Below are 22,406 nucleotides of genomic sequence, written 5' to 3'. Positions count from 1 at the left end.
AGAAAAAGAGCAAAAATAAATTGGAAAAAAAAATCATTAAGGTAGAGTGGTATGTAAGGTGCTAAAATTCCTTAGGAAAGAATTTTAGACTTGAGCCTTGAATAGTTACTCCCCTAACAAAGAAAATATTAATGTGGGAAAAAACATGGGGCAGACATTTGGCACAGCAGTTAAGTCGCCTCTTAGAACTCCTGCACCCCATATAGGAGTGTCTGGTTTTAGCCTCAGCTCCTCCACCTCTGATCCAGCTTCCTGCTAATAATGCATCCCCTGGGAGGCAACAGTTGATGACTCAAATGCTTGAGTCCAGGATCCAGGCTTTGGCCTGGTTCAGCCCTGGCTGTTAAGTTCTAATATATGGAACAGCATGAACCTTGAAAACATTATACTAAGTGAACTAAGCAGACACATAAAGACCTATGTGTCGATTGTTAAATCAACAATGGGAGTCACTGTACACTTGCTCCCCATGTAGGATCTCTGTCCTTAATGTGTTGTACTATGCAAATTAACGGTGAAACTACTACTCAAACAGTACTTTATACTTTGTGTATCTGTGTGGGTGCAAACTGTTGAAATCTTTACTTAGTATATACCAGGTTGATCTTCTGTATATAAAGATAATTGAAAATGAATCTTGACGAAGAATAGGATGGGAGAGGGAGTGGGAGATGGGGTGGTTGCAGGTGGGAGGGAAGTTATGGAAGGAAAAGCCGCTATAATCCAAAAGTTGTGCTTTCGAAATTTATTAAATAAAAGTTCAAAAAAAAAGACCTATGTGTGTGTGTATAATTCCATATACAAATACATACATACATATATATATATATATATGTATATGATTCCACTTATATGAGTTATCTAGAAAAGGCAAGCGCATAGAGAAAGAAGGCAGAGTAAGAACTTTCCGGCTGGCGCCACGGCTCACTAGGTTAATCCTCCACCTGTGGCGCCAGCACCCAAGATTCTAGTCCCAGTTGGGGCACCAGATTCTGTCCCGGTTGCTCCTCTTCCAGTCCAGCTCTCTGCTGTGGCCCAGGAAGGCAGTGGAGGATGGCTCAAGTGCTTGGGCCCTGCACCCCATGGGAGACCAGGAGAAGCACCTGGCTCCTGGCTTTGGATCGGCCAGCGCAGCACGCTGGCCATAATGGCCCTTTGGGGGTTGAACCAACAGAAGGAAGACCTTTCTCTCTGTCTCTCTCTTTCTCACTGTCTAACTCTGCCTGTTAAAAAAAAAAAAAAAAAAGCTTTCCAGAGCCTGGAGAAAGAGGGGAATGGGAAATTTAGTTTAATGAGTATAGGGTTTCTATTGGACTGATGAAAATGTTTTGATAATAAGTAGCAGTGCTCGCTATATAACATTGTGAATATACTTAATGCCATTGAGTCGTATGCTTTAAAATGGTATATCTTACACTATTTCTATTGTTTAATAAATGAGGAATTTTTTAAGAATTTATTTATTTGAAAGGCAGAGCAACAGAGAGAGTCTTTCATCTGCTTGTTCACTCCCAAATGGCTGCAACAGCCAGGTCTGAGCCAGGAATTCCATCTTGGCCTCCCTCATGGGTGGCAGGAGCCCAAGTATTGGGCCACCCTTCCACCGCCTTCCCAGGCCCATCAGTAGGAAGCTGGATCAGAAGCAGAACAGCTGAGACTGGAATCAGTACCCACTAACAGATGCCAGCATCAGAAGCAGACACTTGGGGCTGGCGCTGTGGTGTAGGGGTAAAGCCACTGCCTGAAGTACCGGTATCCCATATGGGTGCCAGTTCGAGTCCTGGCTGCTCCACTTCCAATCCAGCTCCCTGTTATGGCCTAGGAAAGCAGTAGAAGATGGCTCAAGTCCTTGGGCCCCTGCACCCACATGGAAGACCCTGATGAAGCTCCTGGCTCCTAGCTTTGATCTAGCCCAGCCCTGGCCATTGTGGTCATATGGGGAGTGAACCAACTGATGGAAGATCTGTCTATCTCTCCCTCTCTCGTTGACTACCTTTTGAATAAATGAAATAAATCTTTAAAAAAAAAAAGGAATAAGAAGAAATGGAAAAACTAATTATGATATGATTGTATAATTTTTAGTCAAAATAAAGCTAAAAAGATCTTCATTTTTCACTAAAGGGTTTTTATTCTCAGACCAACAAATAGAAAAATTTAGGTGTCCCATTCTCAAAATTCATAACTCAATATTTTACTTAAAACTGAACTTCCCTATTTATGATCATTATTACTAAGAATAGCTATATTGGTTAATCATTTTTAAAATCTTCAAAGTACACAAGAAGCACTTTTCAGAACAATTCACACAGAAAGTCTTGGTATTCTGCATTTGTGCTGGGGCTTTTTGAATGACTTTAGTTTGTTGTCACATTTTCTAGATTTTAATGAGATTTGTGTTTGTGTAGCTTAACAGGGCCAATTCGCTGTTAAACCAGACTCAACAACCTTACAGATATCTCATTGAATCAGTGCGTCAGAGAGATTCGAAGATTGATTCACTGACGAAGTGTATAGCAGATCTTGAGAAAGATATAGGGTAAGTCATCTGTAAATCTTTTATTTGAATCATATAACCATTGTAATCATAATACTGTTATGGAGGAATTCAGATTATAAATTGTGAAGACAAATTTAAATAATGAAGGTATTTTTCATCATAGTGAATATTAACCTTCTCTTAGAAAAAAACAGGTCACCTGACATCACATATTGATAGCCATTTTTTATGGGATTTCAGTCACCAAAGAGAGAAGGAATATAATCAGATGACCATGTGTAGAGTTAAACCTTAGACAGATATAATGTACACATCTTACGCATTTAGTTAGATTTTTTTACTTAGATTTTTCCAAGGAATTTTTAGCCTTTTCTTCCTCTAACCTTTAAGATGAAGTGACCCATGAACTACCTCATGGGTAGTTCACTTCCTTAGTTTCAAATTTCTTGAGAACTTAATCAAAAGACTTGCTCCATTTATTAGTCACGCAAATTATTTACCTGGTCATCTATGTGATCATTTTAATTTTTTTAGGCTGAAATGAAAGAATGGTACTATGTATTTTTTCTTTTATTTTTATTTTATTTATTTGAAAGATGTTATGTATTAAACAGTTTTAACTCATGAGTGGTTGGTTAGTTGGCTTGATTGTTGGATTTTAAGATTATTTGAATAATTTAAGCTTTGTGGATAAATTACTTGTTTTTTTAAGGATTTATTTTTATTTATTTGAAGGGCGGAGTGACACAGAAAGAGAGAAAGAGATCCTATCTGTTGGTTTGCTCCCCAAACAGCTAAAATGGCCAGTGCTGGGCTAGAAATCTAGAACTCCACCAGAATCTCGTATGTGAGTGGCAGGGGCCCAGATACTAGGGCCATCTTCCACTACCTTCCCAGGGAGCTGGATCAGAAGCAGAGCACCTGGGACTCAAACCAACACTCTAATATGGGATGCTGGCATTGCAGGCGGCAGCCTTACCCACTGTGCCACTTTGCCAACCTCAGTGGAAAAATTATTAGCCCATAAAAAATTATGGAAGCAGAGGATTAGGTAAAAAAGGAAATTGTTAATTAAGGAATTGAAAAACAATGAAGAGGATAATTGTTAAAACCAGGCATCCTAAGGTATACAACCAAAAATATAAAACTATTGGTGATTACCTCTAAATTATGAATATTCTTTCTTATTAATCAGAGTGGTTATCGTCTTATTTCCAGAACACCAAAATAATTGACCCAGAACTTTACTTGTGATGTTAATTTTTTATGATTTGATATAATAACTTAAAATTGTGATTATGCTTTAAACATCAAAATAGGAATGGGCATTTGGCCTAGCAAATAAGACACCAGTTAGGATGCCAGTGTCCCACTTCAGAGTCCCTAGGGTTAACTCCAGCTGCAGCTCCTGATCCCAACTTCCTGCTAACACAGACCCTGAGAGGCAGCAGTGACGACTCGGTAGTAGTTGGATTTCTGCCACTCGTGAGGAGACTTTGGTGGAGCTCCCAGCTCGTGCTTTTGGCTTCCCAGCCAAGAACCAGCAGTTAGGAGCTCACTCTTCTGTGTCTCTGTCTCTGTCTCTCTCTCTCTCTCTAATAGATAACTAAGTAGAAACTTAAGCAGCAAAATAAATAACAGTAATTTGTTTCTTGACTAATTTTAAAGTTAAAAACAATATGTATAGTGTATGTAACCAACATTAATAAGTTTGCTCAATTAATTGTTCTATAGGTAGCTATTGGGAACAGTAGAAATTATGTCTTTCATCATTCACTGGACACTTGGTTATCTTACGGAAATTGAGGAACTTCTTCTGTGTTATATGTTTCTGTTATATCTGAAATTTTTTATAATAGTCTGGTTTTTACCTTAATTATCTTGGAGAGTTGATATACAAAAGACCTGAGAAAAATTAACTCTTTCACAGTTACTTTCAAGTAAATTTATTTGAATATTTAATACTTTAATATAGATAAAAGTAATAGCTAGGAGGAGGAGAAATTTATAAAGAGGAAAAAATTCATCCCTAGAGATATTAAGCAATTTGGCCTTCATGACTGAGCCAAAATTTGGTTTTTTTAATTTATTTTTCCCCCCAGAGAAACCTTTCACTAAGGAATACAGAAGGAATACAGGCTTCCTGCATTTCATAAGTACAACTTTAGGAATATAGTGGTTCTTCCCACCACACCCGCCCTCGCACCCACTCTCTCACCACTCCCCCTCCTCTCTCTCCCATTCCTAGTCCCATTCTCCACCAAAATCTGTTTTCGATTAACTTTATACACAGAAAACCAACTCTATACTAAGTAAAGAGTTCAACAATTTGCACAGTAAAAAAAAAAAAAAAAATTCTCAACAGTCGAAACAAGGGCTGTTCAAAGTCATTGCATCTTGAAGTTAATTTCACTTTTTTTTTTTTAGAAACTTAATTAACTTTAATGAAGCACCCAAGAATGATACATCTTTTTGGAGCACTTTGACACAATTATAATACAACTCTTTGAGGACAGAGGTCCTGCGTAGGAAGTTAGTGCACAGTGACTCTTGTTGTTAATTTAACAATTAACACTCTTATGTATGATGTCAATGATCACCCAAGGCTCTTGACATGAGCTGCCAAGGCTATGGAAAACTTTTGAATTCCACAAACTCCTTCAGTATTTGGACAGAGCCATAAGCAAAGTGGAAGTTCTATCCTCCCTTCAGAGAAAAAGTACCTCCTTCTTTGATGACCATTTCATTCCACTGGGGTCTCACCCACGGAGATCCTTCATATAGGACATTTTTTGCATCAGTGTCTTGGCTTTCCATGCCTGAAATGCAGAGCCAAAATTTAGATCCATATCTGTCTGCTTTCTAATTCTATACTCTTAAATATTATGTTAGACTGCCTCCCCATGTTCTAGTCTGAATAAGGGAGGAGTTAACTAATGTAATTAACAAAGAAAAGCCAAAAAATAGCGTAAAACAGTGCTGATCACTGTTGAAGCTGGGTGAGAGACATGTTCTATTTTCTCTATTTTGAATATTCTTTAAGAATTTTTTAAATGGAGCACAGACTATATAGATAGGTTGTTTATGTTCAAATCTAGTTCAATACTTAGTTTTGGGCAAGTCAGCAAAACACTCTATATCTCTATTGTCCTATCGAACTTTCTGTAATGACAGACATATTCTATATTTGCACTGGCTGGTATGGTAGGCATTAGCAACATGTAGCTGTTGAGCATTTGAAATGTGGTAGTATTGCTGAGAACTAATGGCCATGACATTGGATGGCACAGCCAGTTTCCTCATTGTGAAATGGGAGTGGTGCTAAGAGTACCTAATTTGTATTGGTTGTTCAGAGAATTGAATGATATAATCTTTATAATATACATAGAAATGTGCCTAAACATTTTTAATACTCAATAAATATTTTCAATTATTAGTATATATCTTACATTTAACAAATTTTTCATTGAAAATTCTGTTAAAAATGAAAAATAGGTCAGATGTTCAGCAGAAAGGGGCCCACATCCCATATCGGAGTATATGGTTTAAATCCCAATGGCACTATGGCATAGCAGGTTAAAGCCCTGGCCTGAAGCTCCAGCATCCCATATGGGCACTGGTTCTAATCCCGGCTGTTCCTCTTCTTTTTTTTTTTTTTTTTAATTTTTTATTTTATTTTATTTTTTATTTTTTTTACAGGCAGAGTGGACAGTGAGAGAGAGAGAGAGACAGAGAGAAAGGTCTTCCTTTTGCCATTGGTTCACCCTCCAATGGCCGCCGCGGTAGGCGCATTGCGGCTGGCGCACCGCGCTGATTCGATGGCAGGAGCCAGGTGCTTCTCCTGGTCTCCCATGGGGTGCAGGGCCCAAGCACTTGGGCCATCCTCCACTGCACTCCCTGGCCACAGCAGAGAGCTGGCCTGGAAGAGGGGCAACCGGGACAGGATCGGTGCCCCACCGGGACTAGAACCCGGTGTGCCGGCGCCGCAAGGCGGAGGATTAGCCTAGTGAGCCATGGCGCCAGCCTGTTCCTCTTCTGATCCAGCTCTCTGCTATGGCCTGGGAAAGCAGTAGAGGATGGCTCAAGTCCTTGGGCCCCTGCACCAACGTGGGAGACCTGGAGAAAGCTCCTGGCTCCTGACTTCGGATCGGCTCAGCTCTGGCCGTTGTGGCCATCTGGGTAGTGAACCAGCAGAGGGAAGACCCCTCTCTCTGTAACTCTGTCTTTCAAATAAATAAAATAAATCTTTAAAAAAAAATAATAGGGTTGGGGCTGTGGCTCAGCAGGTTAACACCATGGCCTGAAGCGCTGGCATCCCATATAGGCGCTGGTTCGAAACCTAGCTGCTCCACTTCCAATCCAGCTCTCTGCTATGGCCTGGGAAAGCAGTACAAGATGGCCCAAGTCCTTGGGCCCCTACACCTGCGTGGGAGATCCAGAAGAAGCTGCTGGCTCCTGGCTTTGGATTGGCGCAGCTCCGGCTGTTGCAGCCAATTGGGGAGTGACCCATCAGATGGAAAACCTCTCTCTCTCTCTGCCTTTTCTTTCTCTGTGTAACTCTGACTTTCAAGTAAATAAATCTTAAAAAAAAAAAAAAAAATCCCAGCTGCCCACTTCAAATCCAGCTTACTGCTGGTGCACACCTGGGAGGCTGATGGTTCTAGTACTTGAGTCCCAGCCACCCACATCAGAGACCTAGATTGAGTTCCATGCTCCTGGCTTCAGCCTAGCCCATCCCTGGCTGATACTGGCTGATGATGGCATTTAGGGAGTGGGTAAGGATCTCTCTCCATTTGCCTCTCTGCCTTTCAAATAAAATGAAAATAAACAAAGAAATTTTAAAAGAATTGTTTTAAAGTGAAAAATAACAGCAACAGTGATCTTAAAAGCTATTGCCATTTATGGAGTTTACTGCCAAAGGAACTTTTTGCTACATATCTGATTCCTTTAATGATGCTGATTCATAATTTATTGTATGCTATTTTAGTAGATTCTGAACTGTTTCATAGGATATGAAATCTGCTCTTAATTGAAAAGTCTGCCTTCTAATATAAAAATTAAAGTGCTTTCAATAGTTTAATTATGGTATTTGAGATGTTGTTATAGATATACCCTGGTTACATAAATGAAATGATGTGATATGACAATGCAGTAAAAATGTCAACTCAACCAACAAGTCAGCTGTAGGATAGGTCACAGTTTCATAAGCCTACAGTTTTATATATGCTCAGTTTTTCACCCCTACTGTGCAAAAATGGCATGTCAAATCCTATAGTGAAAAACATCAGACTGGTTTCTTTTCTCGTGGTAAATGTGTTTATGAAGTTTTTAATGTGAACCTCAAGGTATTGTTGTGAAAATTAAATGGGGGCCGGCACTGTAACATAGAGGGTAAAACCTCTGCCTGTAGTGCCGGCATCCCATATGGGTGCCAGTTCGAGTCCCGGCTGCTTCACTTTCAATCCAACTCTCTGCTGTGGCCTGGGAAAGCAATAGAAGATGGCCTAAGTCCTTGGACCCCTGTGCCCGCGTGGGAGACCCAGAAAAAGCTCCTGGCTCCTGACTTCAGAGCAGCCCAGCTCCAGCCGTTGTGGCTAGTTGGGGACTGAACCAGTGGATGCAAGACTCTCTCTCTCTCTCTCTCTCTCTCTCTTTCTCTCTCTCTCTCTCTCTGCCTCTGCCTTCTATAACTCTGCTTTTCAAATAAATAAATCTTTTTTAAAAATTAAGTGTAGGAACATTTATAAAGTTTCTGGCATGTAGGAGAAACTCAGTAAATATTCTTCCTCTTTCCCTTGTCCTATATTAATTCAAAATTTAAACATCAGATGGCACATTCAAAAATGTTACTGTTATTATTTTCTTAAAAATTCTCATTCCTTTTTGCTGAATTGATATTTTGACTATAAAAATATTTACATCAATTGATTATAAAATGTTTTAGCTTTCATAATAAAAACTAAAGAACTTAATGTTGTGCTTTTCTTAGAAAATTAAACAATGTCATTATACCACACTCACCCTTAGCAAATTTAGATATTTATGCAATATACTCAATTTCTAGAAAGGTAAGAGTAAGTATGCACTAAAATAAAATTGTTATAAACATGTTTAAAGCTAACATTTGAGTTGTCACTATTAACTGCTTTAAATTCCCCTATCATTAAAGTAATAATCCTTTTTAAAAGTAGCAGTGTGAACTCTCTTCCACCAAGCCACAAGAGACAGTCTGGGTAATATAGTTTGATTTCTTCTTCAGAACTGAAGGAAGCATGGAAAGAGAATAATTAGCATAAATTTTCTTTCCCTGTTGTCAGTTCTCAGTTTATTCTTAACCAGTAGTTAAAGAAGAAAAGACTACATTGTCAACTTCCCTTACAAGGCTAAGCCAGGGTATATTGATCCAGGAAGTTAAGGAACAATATATCAGGAATATGTTTTCGTATAGCAGGTGAAACAGAGCCATAAACATGAATTTCTAAGTAATAATTAACAGTGAATTGAACAATTATGGGTGTAATATACCATTCAAGATAAATGTGCTTATAAGGAGATTTGTTTTGTAGTAGCTTTATGAGTCACGCATAGAAGCGTTGTATTTTTAAAGGTAATTTTCCACTGTTATGAAATATGTCTTACGAAGACTAAAATTCTATTGAGTAATTACATACATAATAGCAGTGAATATAGTCATCATATTTTGTTTTAGAGACCCACATGTTGAAGGTGGTCTCCTCTGTGGGTTGAGTCTATTATAAAGAGGACTAAAAAAATATACACCCAGATATGCAAATGATAGAAATGGTGTCTGTGGCATTCATACTGTTTGTGATAAACCAGTATCTTACAGATAGAACAGAGTTGCTCTGTAAACCAATTTATTCACCCACCTTTTATTCCATTATATGGTTAGTTTCACTGTTTAGTTATAGGATCCTTACACTACATATAAGGCATTTGTAAAGAATTAACCAGTCAAAATCCTGTAATTACTTCAACATTCCATTCCCATTACACTACATTTTATTTAGTGGATCTGTTGATATTTGAGGCTCAGAGAATGAGCGAGCAAGGTAGGAAATACACACGTATGCACTGAGTGTCACTGTTTGTATACTGTGCAGGTATGTACGACCATAAGTAGGTGTTGAATATGAACACAAACACATGTTCCTTACTAATTCCTGTTTCTGTGTACTGGGTTTTTACTTTCATTTTGAAAAATAATTTATCTTCAAAATGATTTAGCTAAAGATGGATTGTACTTCTAGCATTACAAAGCCATCTGATCTTTACAGTGCTTTGGGGAACGCAGCAGCACATAGCACTCAGTTTCCTCAATACCATTGTGTTCTTTTCAGCTCGTCAGCTCCGTAGGATCTCTGGCGCCGAACTCCAAAAGTCAGTTTGTTTTTCTGCTGAGCTACCTTACCTTTATTGGCATTTAATTACTGTTTTCCTCTGACGCTTGTTTTTCAACTAAATTACTAATACAGTGTAGCATTTATAGAGAGTTTTATGTGTCCATCACTTTATATAATCATTCATTAGATAATTTCCATATCCCCTTGACACACAGGAGTACTCTTTCCCACTTTTACAGATGTGGAAGCAGGTTCAGTGCTGTGGTGCCCATCATGCTTTACACCGTCCAGTCAAACCAGTGGCACAGCCGGCAACGGATGTCGGAGTTGCACTAGTCTTTCTTCTTAGAGGACAGACCCCAGTGAAGTCCTCAGTTACTAGCAAGGAAGAGAATGTGGATGTTTCCATCTTAAATCCTTGGAATTACCAGTTCTTCCAGAATGTTTACTACCATTCCTTGAATTAAAACTGGTGCCTAGTATTTTAAAAACTGACTTGACTTTCCATTTTCTTATAGTATAGCCTAAAGATGTTTTACATGATAAACAAAATAATTCTCATTGATTTTGCCCTCACAAATTTTATCTCAACACTTCAGGAATTATGTTACTTCAGTTTATTATTGCTTTTATTAATAATTATTATAGTTCTAATTGAGTAGATTCATTGCACTGGCATTAGAATGTTTCATTTAATTGTTCTAATTAATTTTTCTACATTGAAAAATATACAAATACAAAGCAGTCTTCAAATAATTCTTTTTAAATATTATTAGTCCATAAGACATCTTCTTACCTACTTCTTTTTTTTAAAAAGATTTATTTATTTATTTGAAAGGCAGAATTACAGAAAGGCAGAGAGAGAGAGAATTCTTCCATCTACTGGTTCACTCCTAAGATGGCTGCAACAGCCAGAGCTGTGCTGATACAAAGCCAGGAGCCAGGAGCTTCCTCTGGGTCTTCCATGTGGGTGTAGGGGCCCAAGGACTTGAGCCATCTTTACTGCTTTCCCAGGCCATAGCGGAGAGTTGGATCAGAAGTGGAGCAGCAGGAACTGGAACCAGCACCCATTGTGGGATGCCAGCACTACAGGCGCACTGCAGGCGGTGGCTTTACCAGCTGTGCCACAGTGCCAGCTCCCTTACCAACTTCAGTTAGAAAATAGATCATATCAAAGAGAAAGTCACAATGACAATTTCAAAACTGATTATTGAAGTAAGAATTTGAAGACAAAAATTCTTTTCCCAACTTCACCACAGACCAACTATCAGCTTCATTTATTAACCCAATTCTATGCCTGTAAATTAAGCATTTTGTAAATTATAAAATGCTGCTTTCAATTTTAAGGATAAATGTCTTAGCTTCTAATATCTGTGTTTTAATATTTTATCCAAATATACCTCCTTTTGCCTTTCATGTAAGTCCTACTTCATCTTTTTAACATTTCGGTGGTAGTCATCTTTAAAACACTAATTTTATGCCCTTTCTAGGCAGAAAAATATTCTCTGAACGCAACTCAGTTGTACTGAAAATGATTATTAAAAGAAAAAGAAGGGCAGACATTTATCCTAGCTATTAAAATGCCCATATCCCACATCATTGTGCCAGGTTTGATTCCCATCTTCAGCTCTTAACTTCACACTAATGCAAACCCAGAGCAGCTGTGACAGCTCAAATAATTGGGTTTCTGCCACCCACATGGGAGACCTGGATTGTAATTCTGGGCTCTGGGCTTCAGCCCAGCCCCGCTCAGCCCAGCCTAGCCCTTGCAGGCATTTGGAGAGTAAACCTGAGAATAGGAGCTTCCTCTGTTATTGTATTCTCTCTGTTTCTCTTCCTCTTTCTCTCTCTCTGCCTCTCAACTAAATATTTTTTAATTAAAATTTTGTTGTTGTTGTTGTTTAAATTAGGGGAGCCAAATAAATAAATAAATAAATAAGGAGAGCCAGTGTGTTGGTGCATTGGTTTAAGCTGCTGCCTGTCTTTCTGGCTTCTCATATGTGAGCTGCTCCACTGCTGATTCAACTCCCTATTAATGTGCCTGGGAAAGCAGCAAAAGATGACCCAAGTGTTTCAGTACCTGCCACCCACATGGGAAACCCAGATGGAGTTCCAGGCTCCTGGTTTCAACATGGCCCAGATCTGGCTGTTGTAGGCATTTGGGGAATGAATCAGCAGTTGGAAGATCTCTTTCTGTCTCTGTCTGTCCCTCTCTCTCACTCTCCCTTTCAAATAAATAAATCAGTCTTAAAAATAATAAATAAATCTTTTTAAAATTTGTTTTTAATTTTTAAAAAAATCTCAGCAAAATAGCTAGGTCATTTAATAAGAAACATTACAGTATGGTATTTTTATGAACTATAAATTTATCTTGAATTAAAACCATAATAATTATGTTTATTCTTTTGCAGTTTACTGTTTATTAACTAAATATACACTCAGTGATAACTTTTTAAAACTTGTGTTTTTTTTTCCAGTAATCTAAATAAAGAAAAGTCAGCTTTACTACAGATGAAGAATCAAATGGCATTAGATTTAGAACAACTTCTAAATCACCGTGAGGTACTTTGTCTACATTACCATACATTTTCCTATTTTAGACTTTTTCACAATCAATCTTGGGTGAACTTTCTGGATACCAGTTGTCTACATCCATTAATGGTGTCTCCCATTTGCATCTCACTGCGATCTCAACCTTTTTATTCAGCTTGGGTTATGCTTCATTCCTAGAATTAATTCTTACTCCTGAACTGCCCCTTCTTGTAGACCAATATTGCTTTCTTCATACCTCTGTTGCTGAATTTCCACTTTATTTAATAAGTATGTTTACCTCTTTCTGCCACTAGATAGTAAACTTTCTTGTGTATACCTCTGTCTTATTTATCATTATGTGCCCAGGTCCTAGTATTTGATATTTCTGTTGAGCTTTAAAGTTCATAAAGTTCTTTTATTTTTTTTCATTTGTTGCTCACCCAAAAAATTTTGAAGTATAATCCTCACTTTATAAAAGGAGAAATGAGTTTTAAGTGGCTTGCTCAAGGCCACTTAGTAACTGTAAGATAATCCCAGTTTTATTGAGTCATTAAGTCAGATAATTGAGGTATAATATACAAACAGTAAGATTAGCCTTCTTAGCATACATTTTGTGACTTTTGATAAATGCACACAGTGTGTAACCACCACCACAATCAATATATTAGAATAGTTCCATCACCCCAAAAAAGTTTCTCATGTCCCATTAGTAATTAACCTCAACCCCAAGTCCTCAACCCCAACCCCAAGTCACAACAACCACTGATCTATCTTCTATACCTAAAGTTTTACCTTTTATACCATGTTATACAAATGAAATTATCATTCTGTAACTTTTGAATATGGCTTTATTCATTTTCTGAGTAACATTCATTATGCTTGTACCCAGTTTGATTCTTAAACCACTTGACAGACATTTGAGCTATTTCCCTTTTGAAGCAACTACAAATAAAATAAATACATATAATAATAATTATATATACATTATAACGTAATGAATAAAGCATCTATAGACAGTCATATGCAGGTTTTTTGTGCAAATGTAAACTTCCATTTCTCTTAAGTAAACACCCAAAGCAGATTGCCAGGTTACATAGCAAATATATGTTTAAATTTATAAGAAACTGCCAACTTTTCCAAAGTGAGTGACTTTTGCATTTCCACCCACAGTGATGAGAGTTCCAGTAGCTATGCATCCTCACCAACAATTGATATTTTGAAACCTAGTGATTTAGTCCTAAGCATTATTGCCACTGAACCATCATATCACTGCCTCATCTTAACTGTCTTTTTTACCATTTTGTTATTCTAAAAGAGAAGGAAATGTTTCAAACAGATCTTTGGTTTATGAGTGTTCTTAAGATACTATTTCCTAGTCTGGGAAAGGTATACCAGATGTATTGGAAGAAATTATTGGAATAATATTATTGAGAGAGATGAACCAGGAACTGTTACTGGAAGTAGTTCAAAGTTACATATGCTATAAATGGTGTCAGGGGAATTGGAGGATTGTCTGTATTTTAGATATGACTGTTGGAGTGAATTCTCTGATAAATATCTTTTGGTGGGGGGGTACAGGTAGTGTGGGGCAGGAAGAAATAGAGAGCTTCTATCTGCTGGTTCCCTGTCCACATGCCTGCAGTGACCCCCACACACACACCTGGAACTGAAGCTGGAGGCAGGAGCTCAGTTCAGATCTGCCATGTGAGTAGCAGGGACCCGACCACTTGAGCCATCACCGGCTGCCTCCCCAGAAACATATTTGCAGGAAGCTAGAATCAGGAGCGGAGCTGGGCTCAAACTTAGGCACTCCAGTGTGGGATGCAAGTGTCCCAGGTAGCATCTTAACCACAAGGCCAAACTTCCCCCTCCCCCCGAGAGGTGTCACTTACGGGATGGGTTAAAAGGATAAGAAGGTGTCCTAGACTGGACTTCAGAGATGACCTCCAGGTGGATAAGGCAGTCTAACAAGAGGTGACAGCTGGAAACCCTTCTCTGGAAGTACTTTTTCTTCTGTCTCTGACATTCCAGACTACTATCACTTTTGTCATAGGAATATTGCCTTCAAACAATTGTTTCTTACTGTGAAAGCCTGATTTATTCACCATGTGGAATTTTCACAAATGTTTTTCAAACTGAGTATTTAAGAGATAGTGGCTAGAAACGACTACTTAGTTATATCAAGTACATTTTTTCCAGAAAGCTGCATAACAAATATTTTTTTCAGAGTGGCAATTATCATTTGATTTAAATTATTATGAGACTTTGAAAAATATATAAGCAATTTTAATTTATGTATTCTCATACATCATTCTTGAAATCACATGATTCCTGTATCCAAATAAAAACTAAAATGCTAGGGGTGGGTGTTAGGAATGATAGATGAAGCCACCACTTGGGATGCCTGCATCCTACATTGGAGTGCCTGTTCCAGTCTCAGCTGCTCTGCTTGCCTTCTAGCTGTCTGCTAATATACCTGGGAAACAGCAGATGGTGGCTGAATTCTGTGAGTTCCTGCCAGTCATCCTCCCAGATGGAGTTCCTGGGCCCAGCCCCAGCTATTCCAGCCATCTGGGGAGTGAATCAGCAGGGGGTTCATCCCTTCCTCTCTCTCTCTCCCTCTCTCTTTCAAAAAGGGAGGGTGGGAACTAAAAAGCCCTGTACTGAGTGGATTGAAAAGAAAATATGTTTAAGCGTGCAGAGTAATACAAACAAAAATGAAACTATTCATATAAATGACCTACTGTCACAGCACATTGATGAAATTAGTACAGGTGCATACCTGATAGTTGTCAGTTAATTTTTGTGTGTTTGACAGTGTAACTATATAAGCAATTACATCTTTTTTTTTTTCAGCCTACTCCTCCAAGTTTCTAATTTTTTTTTTAAGAATTATTTATTTATTTGAAAGACAGAGTTACAGAGAGAGGTAGAGCCCAGAGAGGTCTTCCATTCCTCTGGTTCACTCCCCAAATGACCACAGTGGCCAGAGCTGAGCTGATCCGAAGCCAGGAGCCAGGAACTTCTTCCAGGTCTCCTATGCAGGTGCAGGGGCCCAAGGACTTAGGCCATCTTCTGCTGCTTTCCCAGGCCACAGCAGAGAGCTGGATTGGAAGAGGAATAGCCATATGGGATGTGGACGCTGCAAGCTGGAGCTTTAACCCACTGCGCCACAGCACTGGCCCCCAATTACATCTTAATAATCCAATGTTGGGGTTTTTTATAGTGCCAAACATCTAAAGAAAAGCAAGTTTTTTTTTCTTTTCACAGCAAAATAAAAATTAAAGTTTAGTGAAAACAAATTTGATGCAAATTATTCATCTTTTTCTAAGAAACCATGTAATGTCGGCTTAGTGTGTGCAGGTGCAAAGGCTTGAACAGACTGCTTATAGAATTGTTGGTGACCCTTGGAAATGCTTGGCTGTTTGCCTGAACATTTACCTAACAAAACAGTCTGCAGAATCAGTTTATTTATTTTATGGCTCTGAGGATCATGCATTGAGAATAGCCACTAGATAACAGTTGGACAAGAATAACTCTGGTAAATATTTTTTGAAATTGAGAATCAGGGCTGAGGCTAGGCTGGAGAAAGAAAGGCACCTTGTGCACAAAGGGTAAGGAGACACCCATTCTCAGGGTAGTGCGAAGTGTGGGGTTGGCATCTGGGAGCTGCTATCCCCTGACTAATTGTACCCGAAGCTGGCTTGACTCACTTTGGTCAAGACCCCAGGAAGATTATCTAATATGAGTCATGATTTAATCTGCTAAATTTTGACAGTTTAACCCAGCTTTTCAAAAAAAGATCACATGAACATTTAAAAGTTTTTTGTTTTCTTGTTTGTGCAGATATCGCTAGCTTTAGCTCTTTAAGCAGTGCTAGTTCTGGTAAAAATATATTTTTTCATGTAATATGAAATGAGATCACCAAATCATTTATATAATCATGAAGTGTATGTTAAGTGAAAAAAGCAAATCAGTTGGACAATTGTAGATTGAAAACTGTGCAACATGTGGGTCAGGGCCACATACTGGCTCAAATATAATATCTTAAAAGGTTATCTGCTCTCGGGGCTGGTGCTGTGGCGTAGCAGGTAAAGCCGCCGCCTGTAGTACCGGCATCCCATATGGGTGCCGGTTTGAGTCTCAGCTGCTCCACTTCCGATCCAGCTCTCTGCTATGGCCTGGGAAAGCAGTAGACGATGGCCAAAGCCCTTGGGCCCATGCACCCATGTGGGAGACCAAGAAGAAGCTCCTGGCTTCGGATTGGCACAGCTCCAGCTGATGCAGGCAATTGGGGAATGAACCAACCTCTCTCTCTCTCTCTCTCTCTCTCTCTCTCTCTCAGCTTCTCCTTCTCTCTGTGTGTAACTTTGAGTTTCAAGTAAATAAATAAATCTTTTAAAAAAATAAAAGATTATCTACTCTCATGTAGCTAAGTTGTAGTCTAAGGATTTCCAGGAATGGATAGTGGACTCTTATGCTATAAATTTTTCATATTGATACATTGAAAAAATAATCATGGGGGCTGAGGCTGATATTGTGGCCTCTTGGATTAAGCCACTGCCTGTGATGCCAGCATCTGACATCGGAATGCTGGTTTGAGTCCTGGCTGCTCCGCTTCTGTTCCAGCTCCCTGTTAGTGCACCTGGGAAGGCAGCAGAAGATGATCCAAGTGCTTTGACCCTTACCATCTATGTTGGTGACTGGGTGGAGTTCCTGGCTCCTGGTTTCAGCTTCACCCAACCTAGGCCATTACAGCCATTTGGGGAAGACATTCCCCATGCCACCCCCCCACCCCGGTCTAACTGCCTTTCAAATAAATAGATAAATCTTTGAAAAGTAATAATTATATGCATTTGGAATTGAGTGAGGTGTTAGGTGATTTTAAGTCTCAACTCTTCGTTAGGGAAAATATATTAGTCTAGGGGCCAGCATTGTAACATAGCTGATAAAGCTGCCACCTGTGGTGCAAGTGTCCCGTATGAGCACTGGTTTGAATCCCAGCTGCTCCACTTCCAATCCAGCTCCCTGTTAATGTGCCTGGGAAAGCAGCAGAAGACAGTCCAAATACTCGGGCTCCTGCACCCATGTGGGAGACCAGGAAGAAGCTCCTGGCTCCTGGCTTCAACCTGGCCCAGCCCCAGCTGTTATGCTATTTGGGAAGTGAACCAGTGGACAGAAGATCTCCTCTCCTTACCTCACTGTAACTCTGCCTTTCAAATAAAGGAAATATCTCTTAAAGAAAAAACAAAAAAGATGTAGGCACTGTGGCACAGCAGGTTAAAGCCACAGCTTGCAGCACCAGCATCCCATATGAGTACCAGTTACTCCAGTGCAAGTCCCAGTTACTCCACTTCCAACCCAGCTCCCTGCTGATGCCCCTGGGAAAGCAGCAGAGGAGAGCCCAAGTCCCTGGGTCCCTGCACCCACATGGGAGACATGGAAGAAGCTCCTGGTTACTGGCTTCGACCTGGTTGTTGCGGCCATTTGGGAAGTGAACAAGCGAATGGAAGATCTCTCTCCTTTCTTTCTGTCTCTCCTTCTCTTTCTGTAACTCTGCCTTTCAAATAAAATAAACAAATCTTTTATTTAAAAAAATAAAATACATATATGTCAATTTTTAAAGATTTATTCATTTTTTGAAAGGCAAAGTTACAGAGAGAGAGTAGGAGAGACAGAGAGAGAGATTTTTCTATCCACTGGATACTACTCAAATGGCCACAATGGCTGGAGCTGGGCCAGTCCAAAGCCAAGAGCCAGGAACTTCTTCTGGATCTCCCTCATGGGTGCAGGAGCCCAGGGACTTGGACCATCTTCCACTGCTTTCCCAGTTGTATTAGCAGGGGACTGGATCTGAAGTAGAGCAGCCAGGACTCAAACCTGCACCCATATGGGATGCTGGCATTGTAGGTCATGACTTAACCCGCTGCACCACAGCGCCAGCCCCTAGTCCAATAATTTTTAAATAATAAAAATGGGAAGTGAGGTTTGATATGGAGAAAAATACTTTATTTGAGGTTGTATTTTCAGACTATAAAGATCAGTTGGGTTAGATAAATATATTAAGTTAAGATCTGCCCAATTATTAACTAAAAAATGTGGTCATTAATTGAATTGAGATCTCATACCTGTCCACACCCCTTCATTCTAAATTCTCCACATCTTGTCCTGCATCAGTGAAACCTTCATAATACAGATTGACAAGAAAAGGCAAAATAACTCTACCCCCAGAACTCCTTCTAGTAAGGCACAGTTTAATGTCAGGTCCTCAGTTTTTATACACAATCAAAACGAAGTCTGGTCTTATCTCTTTGTTTTCTAAAACTGTTTAAGGTAGTCTAAGCACTTCCACATATGTACTTCCACATATGGCAGTATTGCTTAAGTTAATCTTTACTAAAGTCACTGATGAACGTCTGCATCATTATTCCCATTGTGATAGATAAAGATGGTACTGATAATATTTACGTAACTTAACCATGAGTGCATATTGTGAAAACTAAAAGCAAATACATTTTTTTTTCTGAATAAAAAAAAAAGCTTTTGTTCTTCCATTTAAACAAAAATCTCATGAATTATTGCTTACATTAGTTCAAGGAAAATTTTTACCTCTGTATATGAAATTACATCTTTCTTTTTGTCAAAAAATGAAAGCTTTGGAATTTAACATGTTTCCTTTTTGTCTTAGTTTCCAGAAAACTCACAGCAGAATGTCTTATCCAGGTGTTATTATCTTTCTGTTTTCATTTCTGATGTCTCAGAATAACTTTCTGTTTCCATCAAGTGGGTTGTAATCTGTTGTCTTCACTTGTACTAGGACTCTAAGACCTACTGAATGTAAATAGAACATAAAACTAAATAATCTGGTATTTTTAAAAAGATTTATTTATTTATTTGAAAGGCAAAGTTACAGAGAGGCAGAGACAGAGAGAAAGATAGGTCTTCCATCCACTGATTCACTCCCTGAAATGGCCACAATGGCCATAGCTGAGCTGATCCAAAACCAGGAACCAGGCACTTCTTCCGGGTCTCCCATGTGGCTACAGGGGCCCAAGGACTTAGAACATCTTCTACTGCTTTCCTAGGCTATAGTAGAGACCTGGATTGGAAGTGGAGCAGCCAGGACATGAACTGGTACCCATATGGGATGCCAGCACTGCAGATGGCAGCTCTACCCACTACACGACAGCGTTGGCCTCAGGTAATTAGGTTTAAAAAAGAGGTCAAAGAAAAAGATCAACAAGTATGACCTCACTGTTAGCTCACTGTTAGATAATAGTAGCAGAATTTAAAACATTCGGCTTGAAAAGATTTTTTTTTTAGGATTTTTTTTTTATTTGAAAGGCGAAGTTAGAGAGGGGGAGAGAGAGAGAGAGAGAGGTCTTCCATCCACTGGTTCACTCCCTAAGTAGCCAAAAGACCGGCCTGGCCCAGGCCAAAGCCAGGATCTAGGAGTTTCTTCCAGGTCTTCCATGTAAATGCAAGGGCACAAGTATTTCAGCCATCTTCTGCTGCTTTCCCAGGTGCAATAGCAGGGAGCTGGATTAGAAGTGGGCAGCCGGTACTCAAACCAGTGCCCATATGGGATACCAGTGCTACAGGCAATAGCTTAACCCACTATGCCACAACACGGGCCCAGAAAAGATTCTGAGAGTAAGAAATCTGATTTCTTAGAATGACTTTTTTCTTGAGCTTGTCTCTCAGGAGTCTACATTAATTGTCTTGATTTTTCATCCATTTTTATCCACTCAGATGTTTCTTAATGAAGCAACGTTTGTTGTTCAGCTTTGGAAATTTTAATTCTGCTTGTCTTCGTATGAGGGGAGTCTTCAAAAAGTTTATGGGAAAACGTGTATTATGAAAAAAAAATTACATGTGGATTTCAGTATTTTTTTTTTTTGACAGGCAGAGTGGATAGTGAGGGAGAAAGACAGAGAGAAAGGTCTTCCTTTGCCGTTGGTTCACCCTCCAATGGCCGCTGCGGCTGGCGCATCGCGCTGATTCGAAGCCAAGGGCCAGGTGCTTCTTCTGGTCTCCCATGCAGGTGCAGGGCCCAAGGACTTGGGCCATCCTCCACTGCCTTCCCGGGCCATAGCAGAGAGCTGGCCTTGGAAGAGGGCGCCCCAACCGGAACTAGAGCCTGGTGTGCTGGCGCCACAAGGTGGAGGATTAGCCTGTTAAGCCACGGCGCTGGCCTCAGTATTTTTTTTCACCAAAATATACTTACCCTTTAATTCCATTTTCTAAGAACTTTTTGAGGTCATATTTGGATATGTGTGTGTAGAATATAAGCTTCTGAGACAAGAAAAAGAATTTTTAACCAACCAACTGCCTGATAGACTGCTAAGATCAATTTTAAGAAACTGATGTAAAAACTGCTTCCTCATGGTGTTTGGAATTAAATATTAAGAACAGTGGTAACAGCCCCACTTTGGAAGCTATTCCATTGTTTCAGCGAGTGATAGTGGTATCTTGAACTTGACTGGTGATAATACACTAAGACAAAATGGACTAATGTGAAATCGGTATACAAAGCAGAATCGGAGGGCGCTGGCGACTGACTTAATTTAGGAGCTGATAAAGAGCAGGAACAAGAGCTGCTGCCGGATGGTTAGCTTGTATTCTGGGTCCGTAGCATTGCTATAAAGAACATAGGTGGAATAGGTTTGGAGAAGAAACACTCAAGAAATGTTAAGTGCTTGAACCTGAGAAGGAGAACTCATCTAGAGATAGAGATTTGAGAGTCACAGCCTAAAGGTGCTATTTTATTTCCATGGAAGTAGATGAAATGAATTAGTCTGAGAATATTAATGAGGACAGAAAAAAGCCTAGGACAGAACCTTGAAGAGCACTAACATTTAAGAGATGAGTAGGGAAAAGTGCTTACACAAAGAAGAGTAAAGAGAAACCTTTACGTCAAGGAGAGGGCACCATAGGTGAAGCCCAGGAAGATAGGTGAAGCCCAGGAAGAACCATTCAGAAGGGAGGGAGTGGTCAGCACTGGCAAATGCTGTCAAGAGGTCAGGCCCAACAGAGATAAAGAAAAGGTCTCATTTGGATTTACTAAGATGCCAAAGCAGATCTAGTAGAGCTAAAAGATATATAGCAGTAAATTGACAAGTCAGTAGAAGCTGGAAAGTAGAGAAAAACAGGGAACTCTTAAGATATTTAAATAAGAGAATATAGAATGGTCAGAAAGGGGGCATGATTTCAAGACATTTTTATCTCCTAAAATTGGAGATTATGCAGTTTAAACGATAATGCTAGGAAGAAGACAAATAGAGACATTAAAAGAAGAAAAGAGAAAGGGTAATCAATTGAGCAGAAGTGGTAAGAAAGGAGGTCTGTTGCAGCAGGATGGCATTGAGTGGCACCTGTTCCATTTTAAAAAGTAGAAAGAAAGATTGTATGAAAAGAAGAGTAAGTTCATAAGAATTTTAGGTGGTAAGAATTTAGGGAGTTCTCAGGGCCAATGCTGTGGCATAATGTATTAAGCTGCCGCCTGCAGCACCAGCATCCCATATGGGCACCGGTTTGAGTCCCCGCTGCTTCACTTCCTATCCAGGTCCCTGCTAATGCACCTGGGAAAGCAGCAGAGGATGGCCCAAGTCCATGGGCCCCTGCACCCAGGTGGGAGACCTGGAAGAAGCTCCTGGCTCTGGATTCAGCCTGGCCCAGCCCTGGCTGTTACCATCACTTGGGGAATGAGCCAGTGAATGGAAAACCTCTCTCTCTCTCTGTCTCTTCCTCTCTCTCTCGCTCTCGCTCTCGCTCTCTCTTCCTCTCTCTCTCTCTCTCTCTCTCTCTAACTCTGCCTTTCAAATAAATAAAAGAAATTTTAAAAAGAAGAAATTTAGGGAGTTCTCTTATAATGGAAATGGATGTGGTAGGGTTTAGGGTTTTAAGAACTAGAGAATTTTGAAATGGCTATGTAGTAAATAACCGATACACATTAAAGAAACAAAAGAATTGCCATGTTGAAATGTCATATCACCAATAGCAGTACCATTCTG

General features: G+C 39.6%; 1 protein-coding gene across 2 annotated transcripts in view; it reads left to right on the top strand.

Moving 5' to 3' along the window:
- The window catches only part of PIBF1 (progesterone immunomodulatory binding factor 1), a 243,766-nt gene that overhangs the window by 176,960 nt on the left and 44,400 nt on the right, over positions 1-22,406 (top strand). For both annotated transcript variants that reach the window (XM_062195303.1, XM_062195302.1), the window contains exons 15-16: positions 2,406-2,536; positions 12,339-12,423. In XM_062195303.1, the coding sequence (XP_062051287.1) occupies positions 2,406-2,536; positions 12,339-12,423 (216 nt within the window). The remainder of the gene's footprint in view (positions 1-2,405; positions 2,537-12,338; positions 12,424-22,406) is intronic.

The sequence above is a fragment of the Lepus europaeus genome, chromosome 6 (assembly GCF_033115175.1).
Source record: "Lepus europaeus isolate LE1 chromosome 6, mLepTim1.pri, whole genome shotgun sequence".
Classification (NCBI taxonomy): Eukaryota; Metazoa; Chordata; class Mammalia; order Lagomorpha; family Leporidae; genus Lepus; species Lepus europaeus.
This window is presented reverse-complemented; position numbering and strand designations above follow the sequence as displayed.